Raw genomic sequence first — 13,581 nt, forward strand, 5'->3', positions numbered from 1 at the left:
GAATCAAATGACTTATTGTCCACTTTTCTAAACTGACTGTTACTTAATCACATATCTGTGACATGAACACAGCACAAATCCGTATTGTTAATCCTCACAAGAGTCACGAGGGGGGCTGGATCTCCACTAATCATGGGCAATAAGTGGAGTAAACCCCGAACGGGTCACCGTGCTCTTGTGCTCGTAGGGTACTATTAAACCATGTATCTGGCTACTATGTTACCAGCACAGTGCCTGCAAGAAGCCCTGGTGGGCCCCCACCGTGGGGGCAAAGTAGAGAGCCGCCCCCCACGCTCTCTCTCTCTCTCTCTCTCTCTCTCTCTCTCTCTCTCTCTCTCTCTCTCTCTCTCTCTCTCTCTCTCTCTCTCTCTCTCTCTCTCTCTCTCTTTGCATGATGGTTTTGGCAGACACAGTAGGTAAACAAAAGCACATTGTGAGCGTCAAGCCTTGGAGCGTGAAGCACTGAGAGCCATTTCTTCACCTTTCTAACCAGCAAGAGCACTTGATGATCTCTACGCATCTCTTTAGCCGCATCTTGGATGAATGTCTAAGGTACAAACCATTTCCAGAAGATTATGAAGTGAAGTTCTATTTGCCTATGGTCATATAAGCATCATTTTTTGTCCGATTGCAGTGACCATGCCATGCGTGCAGACCCAGTGCAGCTCCTCTCCTCCAGGAGCCAGCCCCGCGTCTCAAAGCGCAGGTGGAGAGCCGAGCTGTGACCTCCTCTCACCAGAGTTCCTCAAGTTCAGCATGGACCTTGCCAACAGTGAAATATCAGCCACATCACCCAGCGCAGATGCTTACGCTTGTAGCTATGACGCCAAGTCCCAGTGTCTCTTCCAAATGCCGCTTCATGGGGAGATGTCATCGTGCATCAAGGCGGAGGATGCGCGTGGATTCCCAGCTCGCTTCCAGTCCAACCAACAGCAACAGCACCTGCATGCGGCCGATTTGTTGTCCTCTGCGAGTTCTGTTTATTATTATCAGTCTCCATCCTCACGCGCGCCCATCACGGCCAACTTTCAAACTCCACCAAGAGCAACATGGGAGGACGCGCACAGTTCTCTCTTCCGTCAAGAGTATTTAGTAGCAGCACAGAGGAAAAACGCCTTCTCCACATTCTCCCTCTTTTCCATCAAACATCCTCATGAAGGCAATCCCAACTTTTCAGCGTGCACTCCGGTGAAATTTGACGCTTTTGAAGCACTTGACACTCCTGGGCTTCTTTGCCGTGCTGGACTTGGGAAGCAGACGTGTGCGGCTTTTCACCCTCTCCAGCTGGCTCACAGTCAGCAGCAGTTCATGGACCACTTCGGTACCCCCACGTGCGCACCCGACCGAGGACGACTGAGCGCGGAGGGTTTGTGCGCGGTGTGCGGGGACAACGCAGCCTGCCAGCATTATGGAGTGCGGACCTGCGAGGGCTGCAAAGGTTTCTTCAAGGTGGGTTCTTTGACCACACACATACATAGATGTGTAAAAAAACATGTAGTATATGTATAGGTTGCATACAATAGTTCTCTATCCATATGTCACCAGTATCCATGCTTCAAAGATAATGCTCCCAAACCAGTTAGACACAAAGAGCAAAATAATTCAACTGTGAGAGTCAGAGTCACACCATGCAGTGACCTGCCAAAATAGACATACACACCAATAAAAACACCGAATTAAAACCATATTATTCACCATAACACTGTCTTCACCTTCCAAAAAACAGCCAAATCTGACAAATTATATTTTAAAGGTAATTTATGATTTATTTGTCATGGACCCTGATACATTTGAGTGTGTTTTAGGCATGAATAAAAACATGAGGCAAAGAGACACAGCATATACAAAATATGATAAGAAGCACAAAGCCGTATGTGGCTCAAGAGCCGCGTGTTCGCCACCCTTGTCCTAAACATAAATAGCCAAATAAACCCAATATCTGCGAAAGGCAGAGCCTAGTTTGGTTACTAGATGTATAACGGTTATTATTTTTACTGTTCTGATTTGTTAAATAAACATGTAAGAATCATACCCAGTATAGTATTTTGAAAAGCTTTAGACTCAGTGGGGAACACCAGAGTTATCTAAAGTCACATTTGGAGTTCTATAAGTTCTTATGATACAAATACAAAACAATTAGAAGGTTATTTAAAAAAAAAAAACTGTTAAAAAACTGTCAAAAATGTAATGTTAAGGGTAGATATCAACATATCACAATTTGTATTTTCAGTCATTGAAAGGCTGTTTGTATATTGGGAAAAATATACACTTTTATTAAAATTAGAAAGCCACACAAAATTAAAGTTTAAAAATCTCACATTATTTCATCCAAGAAAAAAAGTTACTGATGACTGCCACCTGATGTTTACTATATACAAAATAACTTCTCACTTGGACAATGAGTAATTAAACTGAGAGGTAGACTATCGTCTACTCTTGTTTTATTGGATTAGCAAGTGGAAAAATTGGGAGTCAGCGCTAATCTACAAGATATATTTTTCTTAATTTTTGTTTCAGTGTGAAATGAGTAGAAATACATAAATCCATGTAATGCACATTATGTCATTAAATAAACACATTTCACGCAGCGCTTTGTTATTTTGCTTGAAGCCTGCATTGTGTTGCTCATTTCTTAATGTCTGCCAGCAGGATTGTTGGATGTTTGAAGAGCAGACTTCTCTGACCTTTCTATGTTCATATTGTGTTTCTATTTCCATAAATCATGCAAATTTGTTCATTTGGAAACTCCAAATTTTTCTTTACGCGCAAATCTGAGTTGCAAACCTTTTTTGTGCATCTATATATGCTCTGATGTGCTGATATGTTCTCAGTCAAGGGTAGAGCTCACCTGAAGTAAAAGTCAGCTGTGATAGGTTTCAGCTCACCCATGACCCTGAACAGTTTAAGGAGTAAAAAAATGGATAGATGGATTACTCACATGCCTGCTTTTGACCTCCTGACCTTAGCGTTCACTGGGCCAAATGCCTTGTTTGAAAATCGCCATTGACGTGCTGTGAATCAGAAACCTTCTTCTTCCCTCTTTGATAAAGATTCCCAGGACAATTGCTGCAATTATGAATGGCCATGACCCTGTATTTACCCAGACTGGCCTGTCGGCAAATTGAATGCTTTGCAGCACCTCACAGAACCCCCAGGACCAAGAATACTGCTCCTGATTTTCAAAGAGCCTTTCCACTTAATGGTATTTTGAGTATCTTAACACCTCAAAATCAGTGGAACATTGATGCTCACGTTTCTTTATGAGTCTGTTTCTGAAATGTTTCAGTGTTTTCACCTCATGTCTTTGTCAATAGAACTTTTGTGTGATGACTGAATATTGTAATCCTCCTTTAGCGCACAGTGCAGAAAAATGCCAAGTATGTGTGTTTGGCAGCCAAGAGTTGCCCAGTGGACAAGCGCCGGAGGAACCGATGCCAACACTGTCGCTTCCAGAAATGCCTTGCAGTGGGAATGGTCAAAGAAGGTAATATATGAATGCTGTCAAACAGTTTCCTGAACTGTGACATTATTTTTTACAGTCTTTTCTTGGGGTGGGGGGCTCCTTATGTCATTCAGTGGTGCGGACTGACAGTCTAAAAGGTCGCAGAGGTCGCCTTCCCTCCAAGCCCAAAGGGCTTCCTGACTCCTCCTCACAGTTCAATTCATTGCTCAGTTCCCTCGTCAAAGCACACGTGGAGTCCAACCCTTCATCCTCACGGCTTGATTACTCAAAAGTAAAACAAAAATGCTCTTAATATCAGAAGGAGCTTTGACTCCATAGAACACTTACCATACGTTTTTATTTTTTGTGGCCTTCCGGAGTTTCACGAAGGTCTAGAAAGCCCTTCAGGAGATGATGCTCAGCATGTGCGGCAATTTTACGACCTTCTGACCAGATCAATGGAAGTGATTCGGGCATGGGCGCTGAAGATACCTGGATTTGTCTCTTTGCCTAAGCATGACCAAGATCTCTTGTTCTATTCATCATTCTTGGAGCTTTTCGTGTTACGGCTGTCGTACAGGTAAACAGGGATTACTTTCTAAAATTTCAAGTCATTCATATGTTGGAATTGTCTGTGATACTATCAAAGAATTATGCACCTGCATTCTGATTCACTCATACAACCAGATCGATCCATTAGCCTTTAACTTACTGGCTGCCAATAAAAGCAATAAAAGCCCAAGTCAACTTGACTGAGAAGTGCTGGCAGCTCTTATTGGTCCTCCCAATCAAAACAGATTGGATGTCTACCACTGCCAATGTTGCTGAAACATAATCTAGTGCCGATGGAACTTTTGGCCTTTATGTATGTACTATTCGCTAATATAGTATCAGCACTATTGGAGGCAAAACCATATTTTATTTCCGATCTTGTGTCAGGTGAACGCTTAATACAATAAGGAATAAAGGTGAATTTCCTATTTTACCACACCCATTATTGAATTATGAAATGGAATAATAATTGATTTTGTTTTTGTTGAAATACATGATTACAAAAACAAAAAACAATAATTGAAAAATGTTTTTCTCTCTTTACTTTTCTGTAATAAGAGGCACACAAAAGCGAAAACTACATTTGTGTGTTGCTGCTCATTCTATTTTGCTCCCATTCAAAATGCATTGGATGTCAATGCCTGCCAATTAATCAACCAGGCAGGATAAGGTTTTTTTTTGTTTCAGATCCAATCCTGTTGAAGGGAAGCTAGTATTCTGTGATGGCTCTGTGTGGCACCGCCTTCAATGTCTGCGGGGGTTCGGTGAATGGATTGACAGTATTGTGGAGTTCTCTACCAACCTTCACAAGATGAATCTGGATATGGCTACCTTCTCCTGCATATGTGTTCTTGCCCTAGTCACTGGTGAGACGTCCCATTCTTCTTTATTGAATTTATATCAATATATATCTTCATATATATATATATATATATATATATATATATATATATATATATATATATATATATATATATATATATATATATATATATATATATATATCTTTTTTTTTTTTTTTTTTTTTTTTTTTTTTAAATAATCAATGTTGTTGGACAGAGCGACACGGACTGAAAGATCCGAGGAAGGTGGAGGAACTGCAGAGTAGCATTGTCAAATGTCTAAAGGAGGGCAGTCTACACATAGAGAGAGACTCAACCAAATGGTCAAATCATTTGTTTAGACTGGTGGAAAAGCTTCCTGAGCTGCGCACTCTGTGCATTCAAGGCCTTCAAAGGATTTTTTATTTAAAGCTGGAGGATCTGGTGCCGCCACCTGCAATAATAGATAAGTTATTCCTCGACACGTTACCCTTTTGAAAACCCCAGAGGGCTCATTCAAGGACATTGTGAGAAGTTTGTTCTGCGTCAAGTAAAGATTTATTTAAGAATCCAGCACACAACATTTCATGTTGAATCGTACTTTCCTCTAAATGTGAAATTTGAATTCCAATGAATGGTGATTTTTATCCAACAAACATTATTTTTTAATACATTTGCTAATTCACAATTGTCTTGTCAATATAAATCTGAAAATCCTGTTTCGTGTGTACTCGTGAATGTAAATGTATTTGTTTTGTCTTGCCAAGTTTGTTTCAATAAATAACCTTTGACAATTGCTGGACTCCTTCATTTCAGCTCAGAACAGGTGCAAAAGCTATGACAAAAGATCAGCATGGAGTCAGAGGACTAAAGAATGGGGCCCTTTCAGTCAATCCTTTAATTTATTTTAGTATTTTACTATAGATGACATGACACGCCCCCAATGAGTGGAGAAGCAGTACATAATTCTATTACATTAGGTTAGATTAGATTAGATCTGAATTTAAACCATTACAATCAATAGTATCTGCTGGAAATAGTTCAAAAGTATTAGCAATGGAATTGTTTCTTTAATAGGCACATTTCAAAAATGTCCTCCTATGAAAACAATGTATTTTTTGGTTCACAATGTGTTCTTGTATAAATATTGATTGTGTATGCCACTAGATGTTGCAGGTTATTATAATGTACTATATTGCAATTTTGTCGAATATCGATTATTTATCTGTGGCGACCCCTGTGGGGATAACATGAAAGTCAGTCACATTAACAGTCTTTGAGTGAGATGTGATTAGGGCTGTATAAATAAACTTGACTAGACTTAGTTTCAGTATTAGATGACTCTCCACTTACGGTCTAAATCAAATGCCAGATTTTCCTCAACTGGAGAATGTGAACTTCCTGGAAAATAAAGTTTCTCTTTACTTCTGGGATACTTTCGAGCCCTAAGGGCCCTCAAGCCATCTAATGACCGCACAGCAACATCAAATAATATTTCATCAATTTGTGTGAGTGCTCACTTTCATCTCTGCACCCATCCAGCATCAATACAGCTTAAAGCCTTATCAGTGGTAACACAGAGCCCCCGAGCACCAGCCCAACGCTGATGGGTCAAAAGGCCCAGACCCCTGATGACTTTTAACATGTAATCTATCGCCGATTAGAACGAATTACTGATCAGGTGCATAGAATGTTTTGCGGAGTGCATGTACATTTGTTGACCAGCAAACACGCCAAATATGCATCCATCCTACCTCTACTGCTATATGTCTTCTAACGATAAACATAATAATGATGTATATATATGTTAATAATTTCATAGCTATATTATAGCTTTATCACTTTTTAAGAACAAAAAAAAGAGTTAGTTTGCTTTTGCAGCCCAATTTTGATGACTTCAAAGCACCATATTATCTTAACAAATTTAAAGTGGATTTCAGTTGATTAGTGGTTTAAGATGAAGTGGCCACTTCAAAAAAAACAAAATAATAATTGGGAGAGTTTCATTTTCAATGGATTATCCTTCAATAGGTCTCTCCAATTGTGACCCAGTAGGGGGGTCCAAACACTTGAATCAATGGATCGGATTATGGAATACAAGAGTCTCCCGAGAGACTGGAAATCTACCCAAATCGCTCACTTACACCTGAAGCTAATGAGGTCACCGGTGATAATTATTCCAGTGCGGGAGATTTGTTTCTTTGCGTTTGAGTAGAAAATGAGAAATAAATACTTGAAAAGGTAATCTCTGGATTACCTTCACACCTCCAGCAAAATGCAACCTGTGAAACAAAATGACAATGGCGCTATCTGTTGACAATAACTGATATTACAAGTAGTAAACTATCAAAGCTTAGTTTATATTGGTTTGAATATGAATGGAAAACATATATAAAATAAAAATATAATCATCCACTACATATCCAAACCACTTAACCTCACAGGGGTTGCAGGGGGTGCTGGAGCCTATCCCAGTTAACTACAGGCACCATCATAATCATAATTAGGGGCAATTTAGAGGGTTCAATCATCCTTTACTGCATATTTTTTGGATGAGAGAGGAAACTGGAGGCAAGAGGAGCAAGTCTGGATATGAAATCTTTATTAGAATAATCCAAGGGACAGGCAGAGGCATAAAAGTCATTGTACGTGGTCCATGGTCCGTGGTCGTGGGCCTGGATCTTGGTCGGGATCCTGGGAGCAAAAACAAGAGGTGGTAGATTAGTAGACATTATTAAAACAATCCAACAGCCTGGTTAAGTTCTTCTTGGCTTTAAATATTCCCAACTGGCTGATGATGAATCACACCTGGAAACGTTTGAGTGATTAGGGGCTGGGCCTGAGACTAGGTAGCAGGCACAACCAGCCACCAATCTGGTCTGGGGCTTGACAATCTGTGACATTAACACAGCACAAGTTCACACAAAAATTTAGTGTTAATCTTTACAAGAGTCGTGAGGAGAGCTGGATCTCCACTAATGGGTAAGAAGTGGGGTAAACCCTGTATTGTTTGCCATGCTCTAGTGCTCGTAGGATACTATTAAACCATGTATCTGGCTACTATGTTACCAAACAGAGTTGTTGCAAGAAGCCCTGAGACAAAATTTCTTATCTAAATTAGGGAAGAAATGTGAAAAAATGTAAATTATATCATATGCATACTGGGTTAAACGAGGGAGAGTAACAGTCAATTTATAATTTTATGTATTCTGGCAAAATATTGGTGTCATACTTTTCAACTGTGTGCCTAGCTATGAGCAAAGTCATCTGCAAATGAGGCCCCATTTGCTTTTGGTCTGAAAAGGAAATGCAGGAAGTCTTCTCACAGGGTGGAAGCCAAACTGGGTGGAAATTCTACTACTGGCTCCACCTCTGCCTCCTCCTACTTTGTCAGTTATAAAAGTATGTGTTTGACAGGCCGACTGGACTTTACTCACAGAGATCTCATTATAGGTGCACTGTGAGGACCATCTGGTTTTGAATTCTTTTCCGAAAAAATAAGGACACTGCAAACATCAAAATGGTGAGTTTTAGAATTGTTACTATTGTGAATCTTCTGTGTTGTTAGCTGTACTTTTCCTATTTTTTTCTCTGGCAACCATCTGCCAAATCAGCTTACTCTGAGAATACAAAATGTGCTTGAAGTCGAAAAGAAATGAGGGCAAAGTAGTGGAAAGGGGCCTCTAGGCATGTGACTGTGGCTTTACTGAAGGTTAACACTTTCCATATGGGGCCTAGAGGCCTGATAAAAGGGTTTATGTGCGGGTCTTTCTGGTGGGGAATGCTGATGTGGCCTCTATAGGCCGAGAGGTTTTCAAATATTTTAAGCTTAATATATATAGTTTCCTAAAAACAAATGCAAATGATTGTGGTCAAATGGCAGATTAGGATTGATATAGTAAACAGTCTTAAATCCTTTGTTCAATATTAGTTGGCCAAGGAACTACTGTCAACTTTTTTGGCGGAATCGGGGTGTGTTGTAACGTTTACAGCTTGTTGAGAAAGAGCGATGATTGGTGCAATTTTGAGCGGCTGCCACTTCCTGCTCGGCCATTCAGGATACAACATGTCGAGAAATAGTGTGTGGCGTCACAAGCTGACAAATGGAACTGGACTACAATCTTTTCTCCATATTGTGATGACGCTTTCAAACGCACTTTTTTTAAATATACACATTCAAACAATGTGTTTTCAGTAAATTTAATTACTGTATTTTAGAGGTTTTTGCAGTTTGATCTGATTAGATATGAAAACATGTGTAGTTGTCGTAGGTGGACAATTTTAGTTTTAATCATTTAAAAGTGCTTCTACGTGATACAATAACATTATGTTACATTGTTCTAGAGTTCTTTTCAACACATTAATGATGTTCGTGTATTAAGGATGTGTGGATGTTTATGATAATGGCATCCATATGGGGGGGCAGCTGCTGAATGAATCCCTCAAAATAGCTGCTCTGGCTGCTGTCTCCATACTTAGCAAGCCCCTATTGGGAGGACAAGGTAGGGTCAAAGGTCAAGGTTAGGGAATGCAAAACAAAACACCAAGCAATTCTGTACTGTAATCATTGGATGCGCACTAGGCAGCCAGTGACGCAGTTGTAGCATCAGTGGAAAAACACAATGAGACTCATTGTGGACATGTTTTAAGCTTGACTATCTGCAGAGGGCTAGACAGAGTGGGTAGGAGCGGGAGAGAGGAATTTCCCAACAACACAAACATACCCATGAGTCATGTCCCATCCCCCTCTCTCTCTCTCTCTCTCTCTCTCTCTCTCTCTCTCTCTCCAAAGAAAATGAAGTCACAAGGTGAAAATTTCACAATGTTGATAGAGAGGCGCGTACAGGGCACTTGAAAAAAATGCCGCTCAGGAGTTTTGATGACTATGAACCCAAAGAAAACTTGTTTGAGCTCGGTAAATATCCTGAGTTGTAGACGTTCAGTGCTTTAGGCCAAACTGCTGCACAACTATGAGACTTGACTTGTAAATCGTAGCCTGCCTCCTCCCATTTCCTGCTCTTCCCTGACTTAAGAAAAAAAACTTGAAAATTCTTCAGCAGGGTGTGAGATCGTGGGGCCCACATATGTGCTAATCACCACCTCTTACTTATTTAGCACAGGTTCCAACTACTTTTGATTGCCAGGATACACACAGAAATGGTTTATTTGGCTCGGAACAAAATGGAATTTGTGCCCATGTTAAGTCTTTTCTTTCCTTCATCCCCATGCAGCGCGAGTGTATCTCCATCCATGTGGGTCAGGCTGGCGTCCAGATGGGCAACACCTGCTGGGAGCTGTACTGTCTGGAGCACGGCATCCAGCCTGATGGCCAAATGCCCGAACCTAGGCGCACGGGAGGCTCTGATGATTCCTTCACCACATTTTTTAGTGAGACCGGCACCGGCAAGTACGTGCCCCGGGCCATATTTGTCGACCTGGAGCCCACCGTCATCGGTGAGTTGGACTTTCGTTGAAGTAGCCGACTGTACTGATTGAATTTGATATTAGTCGAAGTTGTAGTCTGCTTGTAGACTATTGCTTGATTTGTTAAAAAGTATTTGTTGTTTACACATTTGTTTGTAGAACAAATACACAGCACTTATTGTTCCTAGCAGCATTTTTTATTATTTTCAACACTGACCCAATGCCCAGTTTTTATTGGCCCGCAGAAAACAATGAAAATGAATATGGCATGCATAAAGGGCTTAAATACAGCCTTCATTGCACTTCTCAGCTTTAACACTAGATTGAGCTAATCACTTAAACAGAGGTCAAAACCTTAAAATTTGTGCAACCAAAAGTAGAAAGTTGTGTAGATTTGTTTCAGTAATGTAAATATAAGTATATATATATATTAGAACATCTTTATATCTTTTTATTATTTTGTTGTTTGTGGCCCCTTAACTCAGGTGTCTATTGCTGTCAATAGCAACCAATGGATTAATACTTAAAATACATTTCAAAACCCAATTTTTATTGATTTATTTTCTTGATTTCATGTATCTCTTTAACAAAGAAAAATGGAAAGATTTCAAGTTGGCCAATGCATCGTTTTATGTTTTTTAATGTTCAAACTATCTTGCAGATGAGGTGCGCTCAGGCACATATCGTCAGTTGTTCCATCCAGAGCAGCTCATCTCTGGGAAGGAGGATGCTGCCAACAACTATGCCCGTGGCCACTATACAGTTGGGAAGGAGCACATTGATTCAGTACTGAACAGGATACGAAAATTGGTGAGCAGACGCAAAGTATTTCTGAACAGTTGTCAGAGTTAATAGTTCTCTCCCTTGAATATGGCTCTTATTGTACATTTTTTCCCCCACCATTTTTAGATAAAATCAGTTGAAAAGTCAAATTTCCCTAATTCCTATCCTCAACAGAGAATATTTTAAGTGAAATTGTCTCTTCTCTTTCAGTCTGACCAGTGTACTGGCCTCCAGGGTTTCTTGGTGTTCCACTCCTTTGGAGGAGGAACTGGTTCTGGCTTCACCTCTCTCCTAATGGAACGTCTTTCAGTAGACTTTGGTAAAAAATCCAAGCTGGAGTTTGCCATTTATCCAGCTCCTCAGGTCTCGACTGCTGTGGTGGAGCCATACAACTCCATTCTGACCACACATACCACCCTGGAGCACTCAGACTGCGCCTTCATGGTAGACAACGAGGCCATCTACGACATCTGCCGTAGGAATCTAGACATCGATCGCCCCTCCTACACCAACCTGAATCGACTCATCAGTCAGATCGTCTCCTCCATCACCGCCTCGCTGCGCTTTGACGGAGCTCTGAATGTAGATCTGACTGAGTTCCAAACCAATCTGGTGCCCTACCCACGCATCCACTTTCCTCTGGCGACTTACGCCCCCGTCATCTCGGCGGAGAAGGCGTACCACGAGCAACTGACGGTGGCGGAGATCACCAACTCCTGTTTCGAGCCAGCCAATCAGATGGTGAAGTGCGATCCTCGCCACGGCAAATACATGGCCTGCTGTCTGCTGTACCGCGGTGACGTCGTGCCCAAAGATGTGAATGTGGCCATTAGCAACATCAAAACCAAGCGCTCCATCCAGTTTGTGGATTGGTGTCCCACCGGCTTCAAGGTAGGCATCAACTACCAGCCCCCCACCGTGGTGCCTGGAGGAGACCTGGCTAAGGTCCAGAGGGCCGTGTGCATGCTGAGCAACACCACCGCCATCGCTGAGGCTTGGGCACGACTGGACCACAAGTTTGATCTGATGTATGCCAAGAGGGCCTTTGTGCACTGGTATGTGGGTGAGGGGATGGAGGAGGGAGAATTTTCTGAAGCCAGAGAAGATATGGCTGCACTAGAGAAGGACTACGAGGAGGTGGGCGTCGACTCGTGGGAGGAAAATGAAGATGGAGAGGAATACTAGATAAGGAAGATGTAGATTAAGCTACTTTATGTCTGACTTTCATTGTAAAGGCTGGTATATTTTCAAGTAATAAACATATGGCGATCTAAAGTTTGCAAGGCCTCAAACCAAATCATGTTTGCTTTTCTTAATCTTGAGTCTTCTTCTTTGGAGCGATACGTGTTTGTACTGTCTTCAAATAAAACCGTTAAAAAGGGGTTTTGTTGCTGTTGTTTCCAACAAAATTGCACATAATTATTCCATTTTCTGGGATAGGTATCCTGGTTGGAAAAATAGGGTCAGATAAAAAAAATCTATTCATACAGAGTGTAAATTTCTTTTATAATAAACCCTTGTATTTACTACTAAAAAAAAGGGTGCTCATGCCCTTTGTTGGCTAACCTGGGATCTACAGATAACATTCCCTACAATTAATCTATTATTAGTATTACATTATTTATTAGCCCAGAGAGTAAATCTAAAAAAAATAGGCTTTAAGAATATATGCATATGCTTCTCTAGAAAATGCCTACAAAATGTCGTTCTAACGCAGTTTGTGTCCTCGCTAAGAAGGAGACAAAGCGTGGTTGACCTTCAGGCCTACCTCTGAATGATCTAAAAATAAACCATGAGTGTGGTTATACAGCATGTCCATAAACCTACAGTAGCCTTTGATCATTTGTCATGTGGTTTTTTTTTTAAATTATTGACCAACCTCTTTTGGTTTTGAAGATGAAAAGATGCCCCCCACCCCCCAAACCAGTGATTTATAGGTTTTAACAAGAACTTAAAGAAACTGACACATTTGTGTAAATTATGTAAACAAATAACCTGGCTTTGGGGTGGGTCTCTAATAAGATGGCTTTAGGGTTTTTCAAAGCAATACACAATATAGTACTTCATTATACAGACTTGTTAGCATGCCACCATGATGGAAACATCGCATCCCAAAGACAAGTTCCCTGACTGGGAATCGAACCCGGGCCACGGCAGTGAGAGCGCCGAATCCTAACCACTAGACCACCAGGGAAGGTACATGAGGTACATGGTGCAGGATTTTCTGTCTTTGGTCACATTAGGACACCATCATGCTGTCCAAAAAATTAGATGGAGCTGCACAGATAGAGCAGTTCTAAAGGTCAGGAAGGAAAATATTTAGTTAATTTTTAGTTTTTGAATGGGTGACCTGGGGGGATGAGTGGTTAGTGCATCGGCCTCACAGCTCTGGGGTCCTGGGTTCAAATCCAGGTCGGTTCACCTGTGTGGAGTTTGCAAGTTATCTCGGGCATGCGTGGGTTTCCTTTGGGTACTCCGGGTCCTTCCACATTTCAAAAACATGCATGGTAATTGGACATTACCAAATTACCCCTAGGTATGGTTGTGAGTCAGGTTATC

General features: G+C 41.1%; 2 protein-coding genes and 1 non-coding gene across 3 annotated transcripts; 2 read left to right on the top strand and 1 right to left on the bottom strand.

Annotated features, from left to right (window-relative positions):
- The first annotated feature begins 405 nt into the window (after nucleotides 1-405).
- Nucleotides 406-5,611, top strand: LOC144196806 (nuclear receptor subfamily 4 group A member 2-like). The gene is made up of 7 exons (XM_077717262.1): nucleotides 406-552; nucleotides 635-1,449; nucleotides 3,355-3,484; nucleotides 3,577-3,734; nucleotides 3,823-4,022; nucleotides 4,682-4,860; nucleotides 5,054-5,611. The coding sequence occupies exons 2-7, from the start codon at nucleotides 640-642 to the stop codon at nucleotides 5,311-5,313; spliced, it is 1,737 nt and encodes a 578-aa protein (XP_077573388.1). The 5' UTR covers nucleotides 406-552; nucleotides 635-639; the 3' UTR covers nucleotides 5,314-5,611.
- A 2,011-nt stretch (nucleotides 5,612-7,622) lies between these two features.
- Nucleotides 7,623-12,404, top strand: LOC144196759 (tubulin alpha chain-like). Its single transcript, XM_077717189.1, has 5 exons — nucleotides 7,623-7,797; nucleotides 8,269-8,338; nucleotides 10,047-10,269; nucleotides 10,901-11,049; nucleotides 11,233-12,404. Exons 2-5 carry the CDS (start codon nucleotides 8,336-8,338, stop codon nucleotides 12,205-12,207), a joined length of 1,350 nt encoding a protein of 449 aa, XP_077573315.1. The 5' UTR covers nucleotides 7,623-7,797; nucleotides 8,269-8,335; the 3' UTR covers nucleotides 12,208-12,404.
- Nucleotides 12,405-13,144: 740 nt separating this feature from the next.
- On the bottom strand, nucleotides 13,145-13,216 carry trnae-cuc (transfer RNA glutamic acid (anticodon CUC)). Its single transcript has one exon. It is a non-coding gene; the product is annotated as a tRNA-Glu (tRNA).
- Nucleotides 13,217-13,581: the final 365 nt, after the last annotated feature.

The sequence above is a fragment of the Stigmatopora nigra genome, chromosome 1 (assembly GCF_051989575.1).
Source record: "Stigmatopora nigra isolate UIUO_SnigA chromosome 1, RoL_Snig_1.1, whole genome shotgun sequence".
NCBI lineage: Eukaryota > Metazoa > Chordata > Actinopteri > Syngnathiformes > Syngnathidae > Stigmatopora > Stigmatopora nigra.